The sequence below is a fragment of the Gnatocerus cornutus genome, chromosome 5 (genome assembly GCF_029298725.1).
Source record: "Gnatocerus cornutus isolate USDA-ARS CGAHR chromosome 5, icGnaCorn1.1, whole genome shotgun sequence".
Classification (NCBI taxonomy): domain Eukaryota; kingdom Metazoa; phylum Arthropoda; class Insecta; order Coleoptera; family Tenebrionidae; genus Gnatocerus; species Gnatocerus cornutus.
Genome location: NC_142237.1, coordinates 18,956,557 through 18,969,080, shown reverse-complemented (window position 1 = coordinate 18,969,080; position 12,524 = coordinate 18,956,557). Strand labels below are relative to the sequence as shown.

The 12,524-nt window shown below is 43.6% G+C and overlaps 6 protein-coding genes across 13 annotated transcripts in view; 1 reads left to right on the top strand and 5 right to left on the bottom strand.

The window, feature by feature from the left end:
- Nucleotides 1-29: 29 nt before the first annotated feature.
- On the bottom strand, nucleotides 30-1,300 carry LOC148175445 (uncharacterized). Its single transcript, XM_088036468.1, has 2 exons — nucleotides 1,006-1,300; nucleotides 30-959 (listed from the first exon to the last, which is right to left on the bottom strand). The coding sequence occupies exons 1-2, from the start codon at nucleotides 1,150-1,152 to the stop codon at nucleotides 147-149; spliced, it is 960 nt and encodes a 319-aa protein (XP_087892594.1). The 5' UTR covers nucleotides 1,153-1,300; the 3' UTR covers nucleotides 30-146.
- A 125-nt stretch (nucleotides 1,301-1,425) lies between these two features.
- LOC148175444 (uncharacterized) lies at nucleotides 1,426-1,831 on the bottom strand. The gene is made up of 2 exons (XM_088036528.1): nucleotides 1,772-1,831; nucleotides 1,426-1,725 (listed from the first exon to the last, which is right to left on the bottom strand). Exons 1-2 carry the CDS (start codon nucleotides 1,829-1,831, stop codon nucleotides 1,477-1,479), a joined length of 309 nt encoding a protein of 102 aa, XP_087892654.1. The 3' UTR covers nucleotides 1,426-1,476.
- A 46-nt stretch (nucleotides 1,832-1,877) lies between these two features.
- On the bottom strand, nucleotides 1,878-4,400 carry LOC148175443 (PAX3- and PAX7-binding protein 1). Its single transcript, XM_088036359.1, has 2 exons — nucleotides 3,504-4,400; nucleotides 1,878-3,453 (listed from the first exon to the last, which is right to left on the bottom strand). Exons 1-2 carry the CDS (start codon nucleotides 4,273-4,275, stop codon nucleotides 1,919-1,921), a joined length of 2,307 nt encoding a protein of 768 aa, XP_087892485.1. The 5' UTR covers nucleotides 4,276-4,400; the 3' UTR covers nucleotides 1,878-1,918.
- Nucleotides 4,401-4,496: 96 nt separating this feature from the next.
- Nucleotides 4,497-6,051, top strand: Hacd1 (3-hydroxyacyl-CoA dehydratase 1). The gene is made up of 5 exons (XM_088036499.1): nucleotides 4,497-4,589; nucleotides 4,650-4,873; nucleotides 5,317-5,661; nucleotides 5,705-5,883; nucleotides 5,934-6,051. The coding sequence occupies exons 2-5, from the start codon at nucleotides 4,785-4,787 to the stop codon at nucleotides 6,005-6,007; spliced, it is 687 nt and encodes a 228-aa protein (XP_087892625.1). The 5' UTR covers nucleotides 4,497-4,589; nucleotides 4,650-4,784; the 3' UTR covers nucleotides 6,008-6,051.
- On the bottom strand, nucleotides 6,009-6,886 carry LOC148175441 (COMM domain-containing protein 2). Its single transcript, XM_088036503.1, has 4 exons — nucleotides 6,741-6,886; nucleotides 6,531-6,691; nucleotides 6,310-6,483; nucleotides 6,009-6,263 (listed from the first exon to the last, which is right to left on the bottom strand). The coding sequence occupies exons 1-4, from the start codon at nucleotides 6,805-6,807 to the stop codon at nucleotides 6,045-6,047; spliced, it is 621 nt and encodes a 206-aa protein (XP_087892629.1). The 5' UTR covers nucleotides 6,808-6,886; the 3' UTR covers nucleotides 6,009-6,044.
- A 179-nt stretch (nucleotides 6,887-7,065) lies between these two features.
- The window catches only part of tai (basic helix-loop-helix family member taiman), a 61,877-nt gene continuing 56,418 nt past the window's right edge, over nucleotides 7,066-12,524 (bottom strand). For 5 of the 8 annotated variants that reach the window (XM_088036339.1, XM_088036342.1, XM_088036341.1 and 2 more), the window contains exons 6-12: nucleotides 11,825-12,517; nucleotides 11,166-11,774; nucleotides 10,795-11,059; nucleotides 10,136-10,327; nucleotides 9,274-9,450; nucleotides 8,045-8,124; nucleotides 7,066-7,861 (exon numbers count right to left, since the gene is read on the bottom strand). In XM_088036339.1, the coding sequence (XP_087892465.1) occupies nucleotides 7,787-7,861; nucleotides 8,045-8,124; nucleotides 9,274-9,450; nucleotides 10,136-10,327; nucleotides 10,795-11,059; nucleotides 11,166-11,774; nucleotides 11,825-12,517 (2,091 nt within the window). In that variant the 3' untranslated portion in view covers nucleotides 7,066-7,786. The remainder of the gene's footprint in view (nucleotides 7,862-8,044; nucleotides 8,125-9,273; nucleotides 9,451-10,135; nucleotides 10,328-10,794; nucleotides 11,060-11,165; nucleotides 11,775-11,824; nucleotides 12,518-12,524) is intronic. The other 3 variants (XM_088036340.1, XM_088036345.1, XM_088036344.1) reach the window with 3 other exon arrangements.

The following is a 12,524-nucleotide window of genomic DNA, read 5'->3' as shown; positions in this document are numbered from 1 at the left end:
ACCAATCGTAAAATTTCAAAACTCCTACAAATATTTAAAAGAAATTGAGTTTATTATGAACGGCAAGACAATAATCCAAGTATTTACAAATTAATTACGATAAATATACACCATTTGAGGCCACCATTCGCACTGGGTAGAATAAATTAAATAATTAGAGTCTTGTCGGCGTCCCAGTGGGGCACTTTTTTCAGCCCCTCTTCTGGTTTCTTTGGCGGAGTGTTTTCACACTGAACCGTCATTTTTCTACAATGATAATCTTTAAAAACCGGGATTTTACTACCGTCGGACTTCCTAGGTTTGTCACTAACTTTCAGACGATTTCTGGCCCTTTTTTCCTCATTTAAGTTCCTATCACCCAGAGGCGTGCGATTGTTCTCTTTAACTTTGGCAATTTTTAGGGTGAGTTTATTATCGTCGCTGTCGTCTTCGTAAATCAAATTCGTGAGTTTTTTATCAAAATCTTTGACCTGAGCTGTAATGTTGATCTTTTCTTCGTTCTCATTCTTGTCACACTTTTCAAGGCTTTCCGTGACGGCGCTTTCAATGTGCAGCGCCTCCATTTGGTCTTTGAGTTTGTTGCAAGGTAAATCTTCCTTAATCTCTACTGGTAAGCTTTGATTGAGGGACACTTGAGCTTGGACAGTGTCTAGATCAGTCTCAGTATAATCAATATTGGTCTCAAGCAAACCGACGAACGATTTCCTCTTGTAGTGAGGGGCTGCAGAAATCGGGCTACTATCCAACAGTTTGGGGCCAACAGGCGTTTTCAGAATCTCCTGTTTCAACACATTTTCAAGATTCTTATTCTGGAGCTTTGGCTTGTCTTTGGCGACAGCTCCGACGATTATGGGGGTCCTACTGAATTCCACCGTCGGGGATCTGGGATCCAATCCTAATATCACATTGCCAACTTCTTTGTTTCCACACTTTTCCACAGTTTTACCCCCAAGAATAGTCTGGAAGCACAAAATTACCCACAGAATCCACAAAAGTCTTACTTACTTCAAGTGGGGTCCTCGCAATGTTAGCACTTGGGGATCTTGGATCCAGAGGGGTCAAAATCGGTGTCGATGGGGCACTCTCCACCACTACACTTTCAGAGAAAACGGTTTCCTGAGGCTGCTCCACTTTGCTCTCTTGAGATCCCATTTTTGTTGTACTTAAGGCAGCAAGTGAACAGTTTTAAAGCTTAAAAACGCCCAGTAACGTTCTTTTTCCGGTTTTTCTGGACCACAAAAACGATTTGAATTTGAATGGGATCAAAACAAAACAAAACCGTTACAGTAACAAACTTCGGGGCGACAATAGAGCAGCGGAAAAGTCACTAGAAGAAACCAACCGGTTTGAGTATTGGCGCGAAATCTTTCTTCTCTTGTGTCTGCACCTTTTTTTTCTAAAAAATGGGAACACAAAAACACGTAATTTCTTCCTAACTTTTATTAAAAAATACTCTTTAGACATCACCAAAAGTCCTTAGAATTGTAACCCCGTGACCGCACTTATCATGTTCCAGAAGTTGTCCTGCATTTCATATCCGTAGTCAAACATGTCAGTCATAAGCGCGATATTGTCCAAACTGGCCACGTCCAAATTGTAGAAGATTTTCTTTAGCATTTGACCCTGCAGCACTATAAACATAAACGTGTTGTCCATAAAAGTGGCAAAGAACTTCGCAAACAACACAATTTTGTTGGTTTCTTCGCCGCGTTTCTTGAACGGAGTCTAAAATCAACACCTACAGATACTGCAAATCTTTGGACTGACAAACCTGGATGAGAATGAACCCGAGCGCGAATAATAACAACCGAAACCATCTTTTCAGTGTCATTGTTCAAACAGCGATTGAAACCTCCTACATTGCAGACAAACAATACTTAATAAAAATGATCTTTAATTGCTCTTTGGGCGTTTTACATTAAGTGCGCAGAGTCTTAAGAATGTTGTTTAAGAGTTCTATGCTCTCCAAGTGCAGAGGGTTGTTTTTATCCAACTGTTGCGACAGGTTCAACACGCTGCTATTGAACATCTTGAGTTCGGTTGTGTTGCTTTGCAGCCACACTCTCGGTAAAATCAAACTGATTAAACTGACTTTGGACACGGCGTCTGTGAGCATGCAGAACTTGACCGCGCTGAGTAAATATCGGTTTAACAGTGACGTCAAAGCTAGTTCTTTCAACGTGTTGTCGTTTAACACTCCTTGCCAGCTCGTTATGTTCTTAAGTAACTTCAAACCACTAGCGAACTGTCTTTGGAAAAAAGGCGATTTGCTCTCAATCAGCTTAGGAGTTAATGGAATGAAAACGTCGTGCTCGAGGGCACACTTCATCTTATGCAGAATCGCGTTAAACAAGTTCGTTAGAGCTTTGCTCGCCGGTCCGAGCGTGGGAAACTTCCGAACGTAGCGCGTGATGATGCCTACAAGTTTCAGCGTCTGCGAGCTGGATAAAGGGTCCCAACACCGATCAACGAGTTGTGTCAACTTGGGGATGATAATTTTTTCAACTATGGTCGGTAAAAGATTGATATCAGGATCTTGAGCTAGCGTCACTTCCGTTTCATCGTCGTGAAGACCGTACAGAGCAAGCGTTCGGTACCATTCCAGTCGCTCGATGTCCACGGAGTCGTTCAAAGGGTCCCAGAAGATCAAATCGAGCCGCACCAGAGGGCTCACCACTTTCGGCAAACAAAGAGTAGCGTACGCTTCGTTGTAAGCTGCAACATCCGTCTCTCGCCACTCCTCAAACTTGATCAGAATGTTAGCAACTGAAGAGAAGTCCTCCATGACGTCCTCAAAGACGACTTGTATCTCCGTATCGAGCTGTTCGCGTTCTTTGTCGAAGTTGAGGGTGTCTTGCTGGGAGATTTCATCATCGCTCGACATCCCTTCCACGTGTTTGGGCTGTCCTGCGATTTCTCGAGCGCGTCGTCGCCGCGTCCGACGTCCTTCCCTCTCCGCGGCTCGTCGGACTTTTTCCTCGTCCTCTGCAGCTTTCATTATCCCCGCTTTGTTGGTCGCTTCTTCAGCTTGGTCGCGGACATCCTGGCGACGCCGCTCGATCAACCATTCCGAGCGTTTAGCCAAGTGGTCCATTGCGCGTTGCTCCAAGCTTCCTATGACGCCGACTTTCTCGTCCAAACACTCCACTAAGTCGGTGATGTACCCACGCAACTCTTGGTAGAACTTGAAGCGTTCGGCGGCCACTGGGGCCTTCGTTTTCAAGTCGTTGAGCTCGAGAGTGATCTGCTCGATTTCCTGTTGTGTTTGTTGGAGTTTCTTTATGTTGTTGTCTCTGGAGACGCAGACACTCTCGTAGTGTTCGCGGAGCTTTTCCGCGATCATTTGAGGAGTCCTCGGGACCCCAGGATCGATCGCCTGGATCGGGATTTGCGAGACAGGCTGCTGGGGAGTTTCAACGTAAAGAACATCCGGGGGTAAGTTTGCTGCGGCTCCTACAAGTTGGAAAGTTAGTCGTTATCAAGTTTGGGGGGTTCGTGCTTACCGGTGACTCCTTTCCGAATTTGCTGGTGCTCCCATTCGTCAACCTCCTGGTCTGACTCCTGCGCCGCCAAGAACTGCTCTCTTCTCCTCTCTTGGTCGCGTAGCGCCAAGTTTACATCCATGTCGATCCTCTCGTCGTCGCTTCCGTCGTTGTCGTCCTCCCTCATCAAACGCCCTTTATCTTCAGGTTCCTCCTCCTCCAACGGGATACAATCCCCCATTTCCCTTGCTCTTTGCCTACTCTTCCTGGCTGCATGTATCATCGCCGCGTCAGGAATCGCCCCGGACTCCAAAACCCTCTTAAAATTATCGGGTTTTGAAAACCTGTGGGTCGGCCCCTCGTCCTCCTCAGACGAAAGATCATCTTTCCCAGCACACAGCGCATCCCGCCCGCTTAAAATCAACGGCTGATTCGTCGTCTTGTGATTCACAACCAACACCAAGTCATCAGTGACAATCTCAGTCTTCTCCTTTGATTTATTACTCTCCTTCTCTGGTTTAATTTCTTTTTTCTTTTGCCGTTCTTTCTCGAACATTTTCATGACTCTCTTAGTGTGCGACGATTTCTTCACTTGAAACACCTCACCCTCTTCCTCGGTCTCAAAACTGAGAAGGGGCTGCTTTTGCTTGTGTTTCAAGGGCTTGTCTTTTTTCTTGTGTTCACGCTCGGTGGAGTGCTGCTCTTCCACATCCATCGACTCTTCATCCTCATCGTCGTTTTCGGTGAAAACGCGCCGCTGGATGGTTTTTTTCGGCTTGCGGAATAAAGACATGATAGTCGCGATGAAAACAAACGTTGACAGAAGAAAGTGAGGTTATGTTTGAGGTGATCAAGGTCTAAAATCTTTCGTAACAATCATAGGGCTTGATTGAAATGTTCACGGGGGCCAATCTTGTCTCTTTAATTGTTTTACTGTGGTCTCCCAAAGATTTGTTTCATCGTACTTCACGTTTACAGGTTTCTGTAATTTGAAACGTAACGAAGTGTCATGCTTACAGGTTATGTTTTTGTAAATTCAAGAATTCAAAAGTTTGGAAAGTTGGAATTGGGGCCTCGTTCAGTGAGAAAGACCTCAAGCGCCTTCATGTCGGTTCAATTACCAATTTCACTGGTTGCCTAAAACGCTAATTTGGCCTTTACCTTTAGACCTAAAAAAGTGGGGGCTTTGCACGTATCGTGACAGGTTTGGTGGGTTCAATCACTGGTTCTTGAGTCGTCCGATCCAATCGTCACTCATCTCCGCTTGTAGTGTTGTATTAGATGATTTAAAATTAAGTTAAAATGGCAAATACTGGAGCTAAAGTAAAGAAGGGGCCCTCCGGCACGGTGAAGAATTATTTAATTGGGTATAATGTGGTGGAAACTGTTGGGTGAGTTTATTTCAATCACCTTCAAAGTTATAAAGCACAAAAATGTGTTTACAATGTTTTCCAAACAATAACTTTGTTTAATTGTTTAAATAATTAGTTAAAGCTGACCTTTAACCGGTCAGCTAATGGGTTTTAACACATTGCAGCCGATAATACAATTAATTGCTTAGGTATTGAAGTTTTTTTTGCTTATGTTGTAAAGAAATTTGCGTAACAAATTTTATAATTGGGTTTTTAAGACAATTGTGTAATAATTGCTCTGTAAGTGCTCCTAAACTTTACCTATTTGAAATCAATTAAAAGAGTTTTTAAGGCTCGACTAATTAAATTCTCGTATTCATAAGTGGTGAGTTGTCACTTTTCCACAACAAGAAATTTGTTATTCAATGAGGCCCGGCTTTGTGTGCAAAACACTGGGAACGAATGCAAATTTGTTTTTCCAGTTGGACTTATCTCCTCTACCTCCTCATCACGCACCACCTCTCTGATAAAGCAACACCCTTGTACAACACCATAAAGTGGCCTTTGATAGTCTTCCAAAATGCCGCAGTTTTGGAAATCGTCCACGCCGCCACAAGAATGGTCCCATCAAACCCTATAATCACAGCAATGCAAGTAGCCTCCAGAGTCATCGTCGTTTGCGGAGTCATCCTAACAACACAAGCTGCTCGTGAAACTGTCGGCTTGCATTTAGCTCTTGCAGCTTGGGCGGTCACTGAAATAATCAGATATGGAAATTACGCCTTGAACTTGGCAGGAGGAGTTCCATTCATTGTCACGTGGCTGAGGTAAGTTAATTAGCTGCGTGGTTGAAACTTTATCAGAGTGTAGGTACACCACGTTCATTATTCTGTACCCAATTGGTGTCACTGGGGAACTACTGTGTTGTTATGCCGCCCAGAAGGAAATCGGGGAGAAGAAAATCTTTACTGTGGAAATGCCCAATAGCGTTAACTTTATTTTCAATTACCAAGTGGTGCTGTGGATCATCATGTCGCTTTACATTCCACGTGAGTACCAGAAGGGGTTGTTTATCCGTAACTTTACATTGATTGTTTAGTGTTCCCAAAACTCTACTTGCACATGTGGAGTCTAAGGAAGAAGGTTCTTGGGGGCAAGAAGAAAGACACATAAACTGCCCAAACAACTTGTTGAACAATAAACGTGTTTTTTAACTATATAAACTTCTTTGGATTTTCCTGGAATGTCTACTCCTTGATTCACTCAGAGCCTTTTCGAGTTCTTGCGTTATGTGCACCAAATTTGTAACGTCTGTCTGCAGCAACAAGTGTTCCTTTTCAAACCCACTCCCATCCTCTTTCAGTGTTTTTAAACTCAAGTCTAACGTCATGAGAGGGATCACCTGGTGCAGGAGGGCTCTCGACGACACCTAGATAATCAATGCCGATCAGGGTTTCACTGTTAGCCCCACTCACCTGAACTTCAAACCTCCAATCTAAATCATCATAATGGGGCTCACTCACGTTCAGTTTGCCTATGATCTGCGCAATTTCATCCTTTTTTGACTCGTAGAACTTATGGAGGATGCTGTGTTGTTCGCTCGAGAAACCAATCGTTAGAATAGAGTCTCTAAAATCCGCCTCACTGAGCTACAACACTGAAATAAGCTGCGATTCTAACCTCAACAATAAACAACCTTGTATTTACAACTAATTAGAAGAAGATTAACCAAACCGTAGACGCAATTTTGAACAGAATCCAAATCCACAGATAACTTCTCAGCCGCTGTAGTGTAGAGCTTCAAATTCGGGCCGTTTTGAAGGAAGTCAATGGCTAGTTTGCAAAAGTCGACAAGAACTGGGAAATAATTGGAATTAAAGGAAATTGAGTAAGTTTTTTGACTCACCTTGCACAGTCTGAGTAGTGAGCAAAGTTAAGTGCTCTTTGTGGTCGTTTCTGAGCGAAATCAACATTTTTGAAATCACAACATAACCTATTTGAATGACGTTAAAAGTGACAGCTGGAGCGGACCAATCAGGAGCCGAAGAATTTAAATGGTCCTATTATGCAATTGGAGGAACGTGTGACAGCTCAAATGGACCAATCACGAGGAGGCGGGAAGTTTAAACAGAAAATTTAAGATACACTTTTTATATTTGTCTTTAGTCCTTCCAGCTTTTTTTATTTTTATTTAATGTTGGATGTGGCGGGAAGGAAAAGAAATAAAAACATAGAAATTATAGTTTTATTTTAATATATATAGATATATTTCAAAACTCCAATAATGTACAAAAAATATCTGTGTAATTAAATAATGTTTTGTCTGTCAATTTGTTCATTTCTTTTAATTTAGTGGCGGGGTGTAATTGACAATAATCAAGTATGAATGCTATTACTAATAAGGTCTAGGAACGTTCCTAGCAACAGTAACATGGCTTGGATGCCTATCACAATGTCCAACAAAACGAGCTCTCCAAATAACGTATTTTAAATTATGTATAAAATATTAACAGTTACTATTTGTTATTATTTTAAAATCCATTTTTTTTGTTTTTTGGTAATGCGTAGCTTGAACACTCACTGAAAGGAAGACAACACTAAACACATCCAAAATAATAACTAATAACAGGATGGGTGCTGCAGCTACCGCTCAGCCGCCGCTCCAATTACGTAATCATAATCAAAATTTAAAACAAGTCCAATAATAAAATATAATTATGTATAATTGTTATTTATATATAATATGTATATATAAATATAAACAAAGTCCTTCTAATTATTTACAATTGCACTCAAGCCCTCTGCGCCTTCCCTCGCTCCGCACTACCCTAACGAAACGAACAAGCAACGTAGTAATGCACTTGATACAGCTAACCTGTCTAAATTACAGCCTGCGGTACTGAACCGATGAGGTACCTAGTAGTATATATCTCTATTATGTACACGCGGTGGTCACTCGGACAGCAGCTTCTGCAGCAGTGACGACTTGTTAGTGTGATCACCTGGCCGCGCCTCTTCCATAGTAGTCTGTAACAACAAATAATCAGTACCAACTTCATCACGAAATCTACAGAGCGGACGCAGAAAGTCTATTACTGGACCATCATGGACAACACTGTACACTTATCCATGATACCCCAACATGCAACGGTTAGTAACAGAGCAAGCGGGACAAGCAGTAAGGAAGGTTTTGTGGCTTGCTTGGCTTACCCTGGAGGTCGCTGGCTGTGGAGACATTGAGCCCAAATCTGAACCCATCGCACCCCAATGTTTCGGGCTATCACTCGCACCTGCACGCAACAACGATGTCATTGTACGCACTCCCTGCAGGAGTACCGTTACCGCTTTGGACTGTCCTCTGCAACTTTCCAAAGCGACGCGGGTGCTCTCTGCCCCTTAATATGTTTAGTATACAAAAACACACAGGGAGAGTATAATACAGGATGTCACATTAAATGCACGTCACGTTGGATCAACGTTACGTTGATACGACAGAACATGGGCTAGTAACAACACAAAATCAAATATTTTTTGTACTGGAAATTGGCAAATTTCATGGTTAGATGGTGTTAGTGAAACTAGTTTCCGGATTTCGCTTTTTTTACCGTTTATCCTCGTCAGGTGCGCCTTTGATTCTTGCCAATGCAGAATTTTATTCCTAGAAATTGGAACGTGATATTTGGGCACGACAGGTGTGGTCATAGAACTTGCTAACATCAACTCGATCAGCTAACGAGTTCTATAACTTTTGATACTAGTTCATCGTTAGTTTGATAATTAATTATTAATAAAACGGGTTCCATGAAACATGGCAGTTACTACAAATCTGCCACATTTCCAGAAAAGTAATTCGTTTTCATGCAAACAAACTCTGACGAGATTAATCTAAAAAAGTGAGTCACTACAAAGAAAAATTTGAATTTCTCCCTAGAATATAAACCTGGCCAAAAAAAACATTTTGCACAGTGAGCTCAACAATTGGATGCATTTCTTACCAACTAAATTTAGTTTGTTCCCTGTTCTCTTGTTCTTTGAGTTAACAGATAAACAATATAATAACAATGAACAATTTATATTGTGCTAACGCAAACTCAAGGCTCTCTGTAACTGTTTACTTTTGTTTCCATATTAAATAACGTGACTTAATTACGATTTAATTAAAAGCAGCATTATTTAAGCGTTAATGAATCCCATGAATATTAAGTTCCATTACGCAATTAAATAAAAAAATGTAATCGGTATCAGTTGCGAGCATTATGAAATTCCACCTGAATCTATAATTCTCTCGTGGTAAGGAAAAACCGTTTCGACTTTTTACACTATTCTACCTCCTCCTAGCTATTTACATCGTTAACTTAGCGTTAGTACAAGCTACAATGTACAAAAAATATCTGATTTTCTCCAAATTCAAACCATTTGAAAACAAAATTCGAACTCACCAGATGTGGGCAGTTCGAATGTAAGTCCTAAGGCGTCGAGATCAACTTGTTGCTGGTTGAGTAACTGAGACTGAGGAGTCCTATTAGGAGCAGACTGAGCCTGCCCTGTTCTGGCACCAACCACCGCACGTAACTCTTGCCGAACAAATTCCGATGCGGGGGCACTTGCGGACACACCTGGACACAAACGGGGTTAATTGCGAGGTTCTGAACACTCGAGGGTGAAGTCGTCGATGATCACGACGTGCCCACGTGCATGACAAATATCAAGAAAATTCATTCATTAATCAACGATTTTCGGGTAGTCAATCAACCACGCTGCGGTTTCTGGTCGCAGCGTGGTTGGTTGTTTTCGTGGTATGACTTGAATATTCCATCAAAATAAAGGAAGCGTCTACAAAATGTCATGCCCATAGCAAACTCTATGACTGATGATTCAATTGTTACGACATAAAAAGCGATTTTCTCGTCAGCGGCACTTTCCAGTGGCAAAAAAAAACATAAAAAGCACATAAAAACACACACTAAAAGCAACATAAAATAACAGCACAGCATGGAAAACAAACACATATCAATGAAGACATGGCGATACATGGGTACAAGGGTAAACAGGGACGGTACAGGACGATATTACCCCAGTGGATTTTAGCACAGCCATGAGGCGAGCACATGTAAATGTAATGAGTGTTAGACACAGGGCGATGTGCCGATGAGTGCTTGTGAAATGACCGATAAATCTCCAGAACTGTTGAGGGAACTTCTTAAAAAAAAACAAAAGAAACGAAAAAAAGGGTTCGGCTCCGTTCTAGAGATTTGCTCTGGGAGTGTTGAGTGTGCCCCTATGATGCCGCCGACAACTTACCGGCTTGGAGGTGTGGGGGCGCTCGACCCCTGTCTGCGCCATTGTAGGCTAACTGTAAACCCGTCTGATCATAACAGTACTGGGAGGAGTCTTGTTGGTACATCATGGGGTGTTGGTGGGGGTTGGAAGGAATTGGGGGATAGGGATGTGGGTGGTGTTCCCTGCCGTATGGCCGGGGGGATCCCAGGCCACCTGCAACACACACGCCACCCTCTCAGATCTGGCTACGCCTTCTGTTGATTCGTATGGCACCAGACCGGAATAGCAAAGACGTCCCATGAGAGCATATTTCAGTCGAGTACCATACAAACGCCTGCGTTTTTTCAGTCTTGCAAAACGGGCCGCCCGGATACTCACCGCCCTCCTTCAATGAAAGACAACTCTCTCATTGAAAGACGCAACTAGAAGTCTACCATGCAATATAACCACTGCATGATCTAAAACTCTCTACAAATGCATGGGTAGCAAATTCAAACCATGCTGAATACGGTCCCAAAAGATTAAATAAAAAACTCAAAAACTCGCAGTGAATTTGCAAAATTACTGAAATCTTCTAAGTCTAATACAAGTCAAGAAAAAAAAGAAGAAACCACACACTCATTAACTCGTCAAAAGCTGTGGTCTTCAGTGGTGTCGAGATATAAACTGTGATAGCATACCTGGCAACTGGGTTGTGGCAGTGGGCACGCTGTTGGCGCGCTGTAGCCTCAGGTACTGATTCTGGTTGTGGTTAAATGCGGCAGAATTGGGGGAACTCGGCGGAGGAAAAGCGTCCTGTTGGTAAGGTGAGTGCCGCGACGTCACCGTTCCGGGACTGTTTATAGATCTTTGCTGCTGTGCTGGTTGCTGAGGTGGACCTTGTTGAGGTTGGTTAGGTGTTCTCTGAAAATTTCGACCGTTAGGCCCCCTTGACATATAGTTGCCCTACGGTGTAAATGGGTGTTAGAGTGTCGAGTCTACAGAAAACACGCAAAGCTACGTGGACTTTGTAACAAAAGCACTGTTAGTGATTCTTAGCGAGACAACTTACAGTGAGCTGGGCGTTCAACATCGGATTCTGCATGCTAAGTCTCGCGGAATTCTGTTGCCAGTTCTGTCCCTGTGGGTTCCCTTGCGGATACGCCTGTCTTAACGACATCTGCTGGTTAAACTGTGGCGACAGTCTCGCTGCAGCTTGTTGGTAATTAGCCGAGTTCTGTGGAAATCCCGACTGTTGCCCGATCGGCGAAACCAACTGAGAATGGGGCGAATACGGCTGTTGGCTGTTGATTCTCTGGTTCTGTTGATTCATCTGGCCGCCGTAATTCGGAGAAAGTTGAGACTCTGGCAAGCTGGCTGATCTTTGTAGGGATACATTGGGGGCTACTGTACTGTTGAGAAGGTTGTCGATATTTTGGATTGAGCCAAGTTCACCTGTCGTAGCGTTGGACGGAATGAGGAGTTCCTGCTGTTGTTGCTGTTGAAGAAGACGGCGTCGCTCTTCTTGTTGTTTACGTTGGATGAGAAGTTGGTTATTGCTAGCCACTGCGTATTGAGGGGCGCCCGGGCGCACTGGGAGGCGCTGTTTGGAGATGAAACCGGACTGGGGGTAGTTCGGCGGGGGCTGAAAGGGGCGCATTTGGCTGTTCTGCGTCGTCATCTGCAACAGGCAACAGTAATTGACGTTTGAGAAAAAGCAAAATTACGTACCGTGGCAGGGTTGTACGCCGGTGGAGTCCCCGGCAAAGTTATAGTCGGCGATGAAGGACTCTTCACCGCCGACTCGCACTGCATCAGCGACTTCTGGATGATGTTAATCGCCATTTTCTCGCTCAACTCGTTCTGGAAGTTGCTTTGTTGTTGTCCTTCCCCGTGCGAGAAAGCTCGCCCGATTTCGTCCGGCACGATGTCCATGACTTGATCTAAGATATCCGAGAGAAGCGGATCGTTCGCGGACACATTGTTATTATCACCCCACATTTGAGCGTCCATGTTCCCTTCAGCACTAGAACTAGTAGGTGACGTGTACGAGCCCGATTCAACTTGCCCCATCTGATTATTCGTTCGTTGATGATGGATACTGTTCGTATGTGTTAGCATTGTATTGAGGTAGTTTGTGTTTGGTTGTCGAGTGTTCATTCGCGACATGTCCGGCACAGCATTTTTCACAACAGTCCTTTGTGGTGTAGCGGAGGTAGTGGAACGCGTTGGCATAGGTTTGCTCGTCTTTACAGTGTCGGGTAATGAGATCCGAGGGAGACCGTCTTGGGGCGTCGCCGACAAGACGCTCGAGGGTATGTGAGGGATGGGCTGTTGGTTATTGGGTTGCTTCGCCAGCAGAGAAGCCAACATCTTGTTCTTCTCGCAGAGCTTGCTACCGGTTCCCGTGCCCGTTGACGACACCTACAAA

Excerpts from the sequence above, each read along its gene's own strand:
- LOC148175444 (XM_088036528.1), bottom strand. The coding sequence starts at position 1,831 with ATGACACTGAAAAGATGGTTTCGGTTGTTATTATTCGCGCTCGGGTTC. Across the intron at positions 1,726-1,771 it reads TCGGGTTCATTCTCATCCAG|ACTCCGTTCAAGAAACGCGG; the intron begins GTTTGTCAGTCC and ends TGTTGATTTTAG.
- LOC148175445 (XM_088036468.1), bottom strand. The coding sequence starts at position 1,152 with ATGGGATCTCAAGAGAGCAAAGTGGAGCAGCCTCAGGAAACCGTTTTC. Across the intron at positions 960-1,005 it reads TTGCGAGGACCCCACTTGAA|ACTATTCTTGGGGGTAAAAC; the intron begins GTAAGTAAGACT and ends TTGTGCTTCCAG.
- Hacd1 (XM_088036499.1), top strand. The coding sequence starts at position 4,785 with ATGGCAAATACTGGAGCTAAAGTAAAGAAGGGGCCCTCCGGCACGGTG. Across the intron at positions 5,662-5,704 it reads TTCATTGTCACGTGGCTGAG|GTACACCACGTTCATTATTC; the intron begins GTAAGTTAATTA and ends ATCAGAGTGTAG. Across the intron at positions 5,884-5,933 it reads CATGTCGCTTTACATTCCAC|TGTTCCCAAAACTCTACTTG; the intron begins GTGAGTACCAGA and ends TTGATTGTTTAG.
- LOC148175441 (XM_088036503.1), bottom strand. The coding sequence starts at position 6,807 with ATGTTGATTTCGCTCAGAAACGACCACAAAGAGCACTTAACTTTGCTC. Across the intron at positions 6,692-6,740 it reads CACTACTCAGACTGTGCAAG|TTCTTGTCGACTTTTGCAAA; the intron begins GTGAGTCAAAAA and ends ATTATTTCCCAG. Across the intron at positions 6,264-6,309 it reads ATTGGAGGTTTGAAGTTCAG|GTGTCGTCGAGAGCCCTCCT; the intron begins GTGAGTGGGGCT and ends TTGATTATCTAG.
- LOC148175443 (XM_088036359.1), bottom strand. The coding sequence starts at position 4,275 with ATGTCTTTATTCCGCAAGCCGAAAAAAACCATCCAGCGGCGCGTTTTC. Across the intron at positions 3,454-3,503 it reads AATTCGGAAAGGAGTCACCG|GAGCCGCAGCAAACTTACCC; the intron begins GTAAGCACGAAC and ends TCCAACTTGTAG.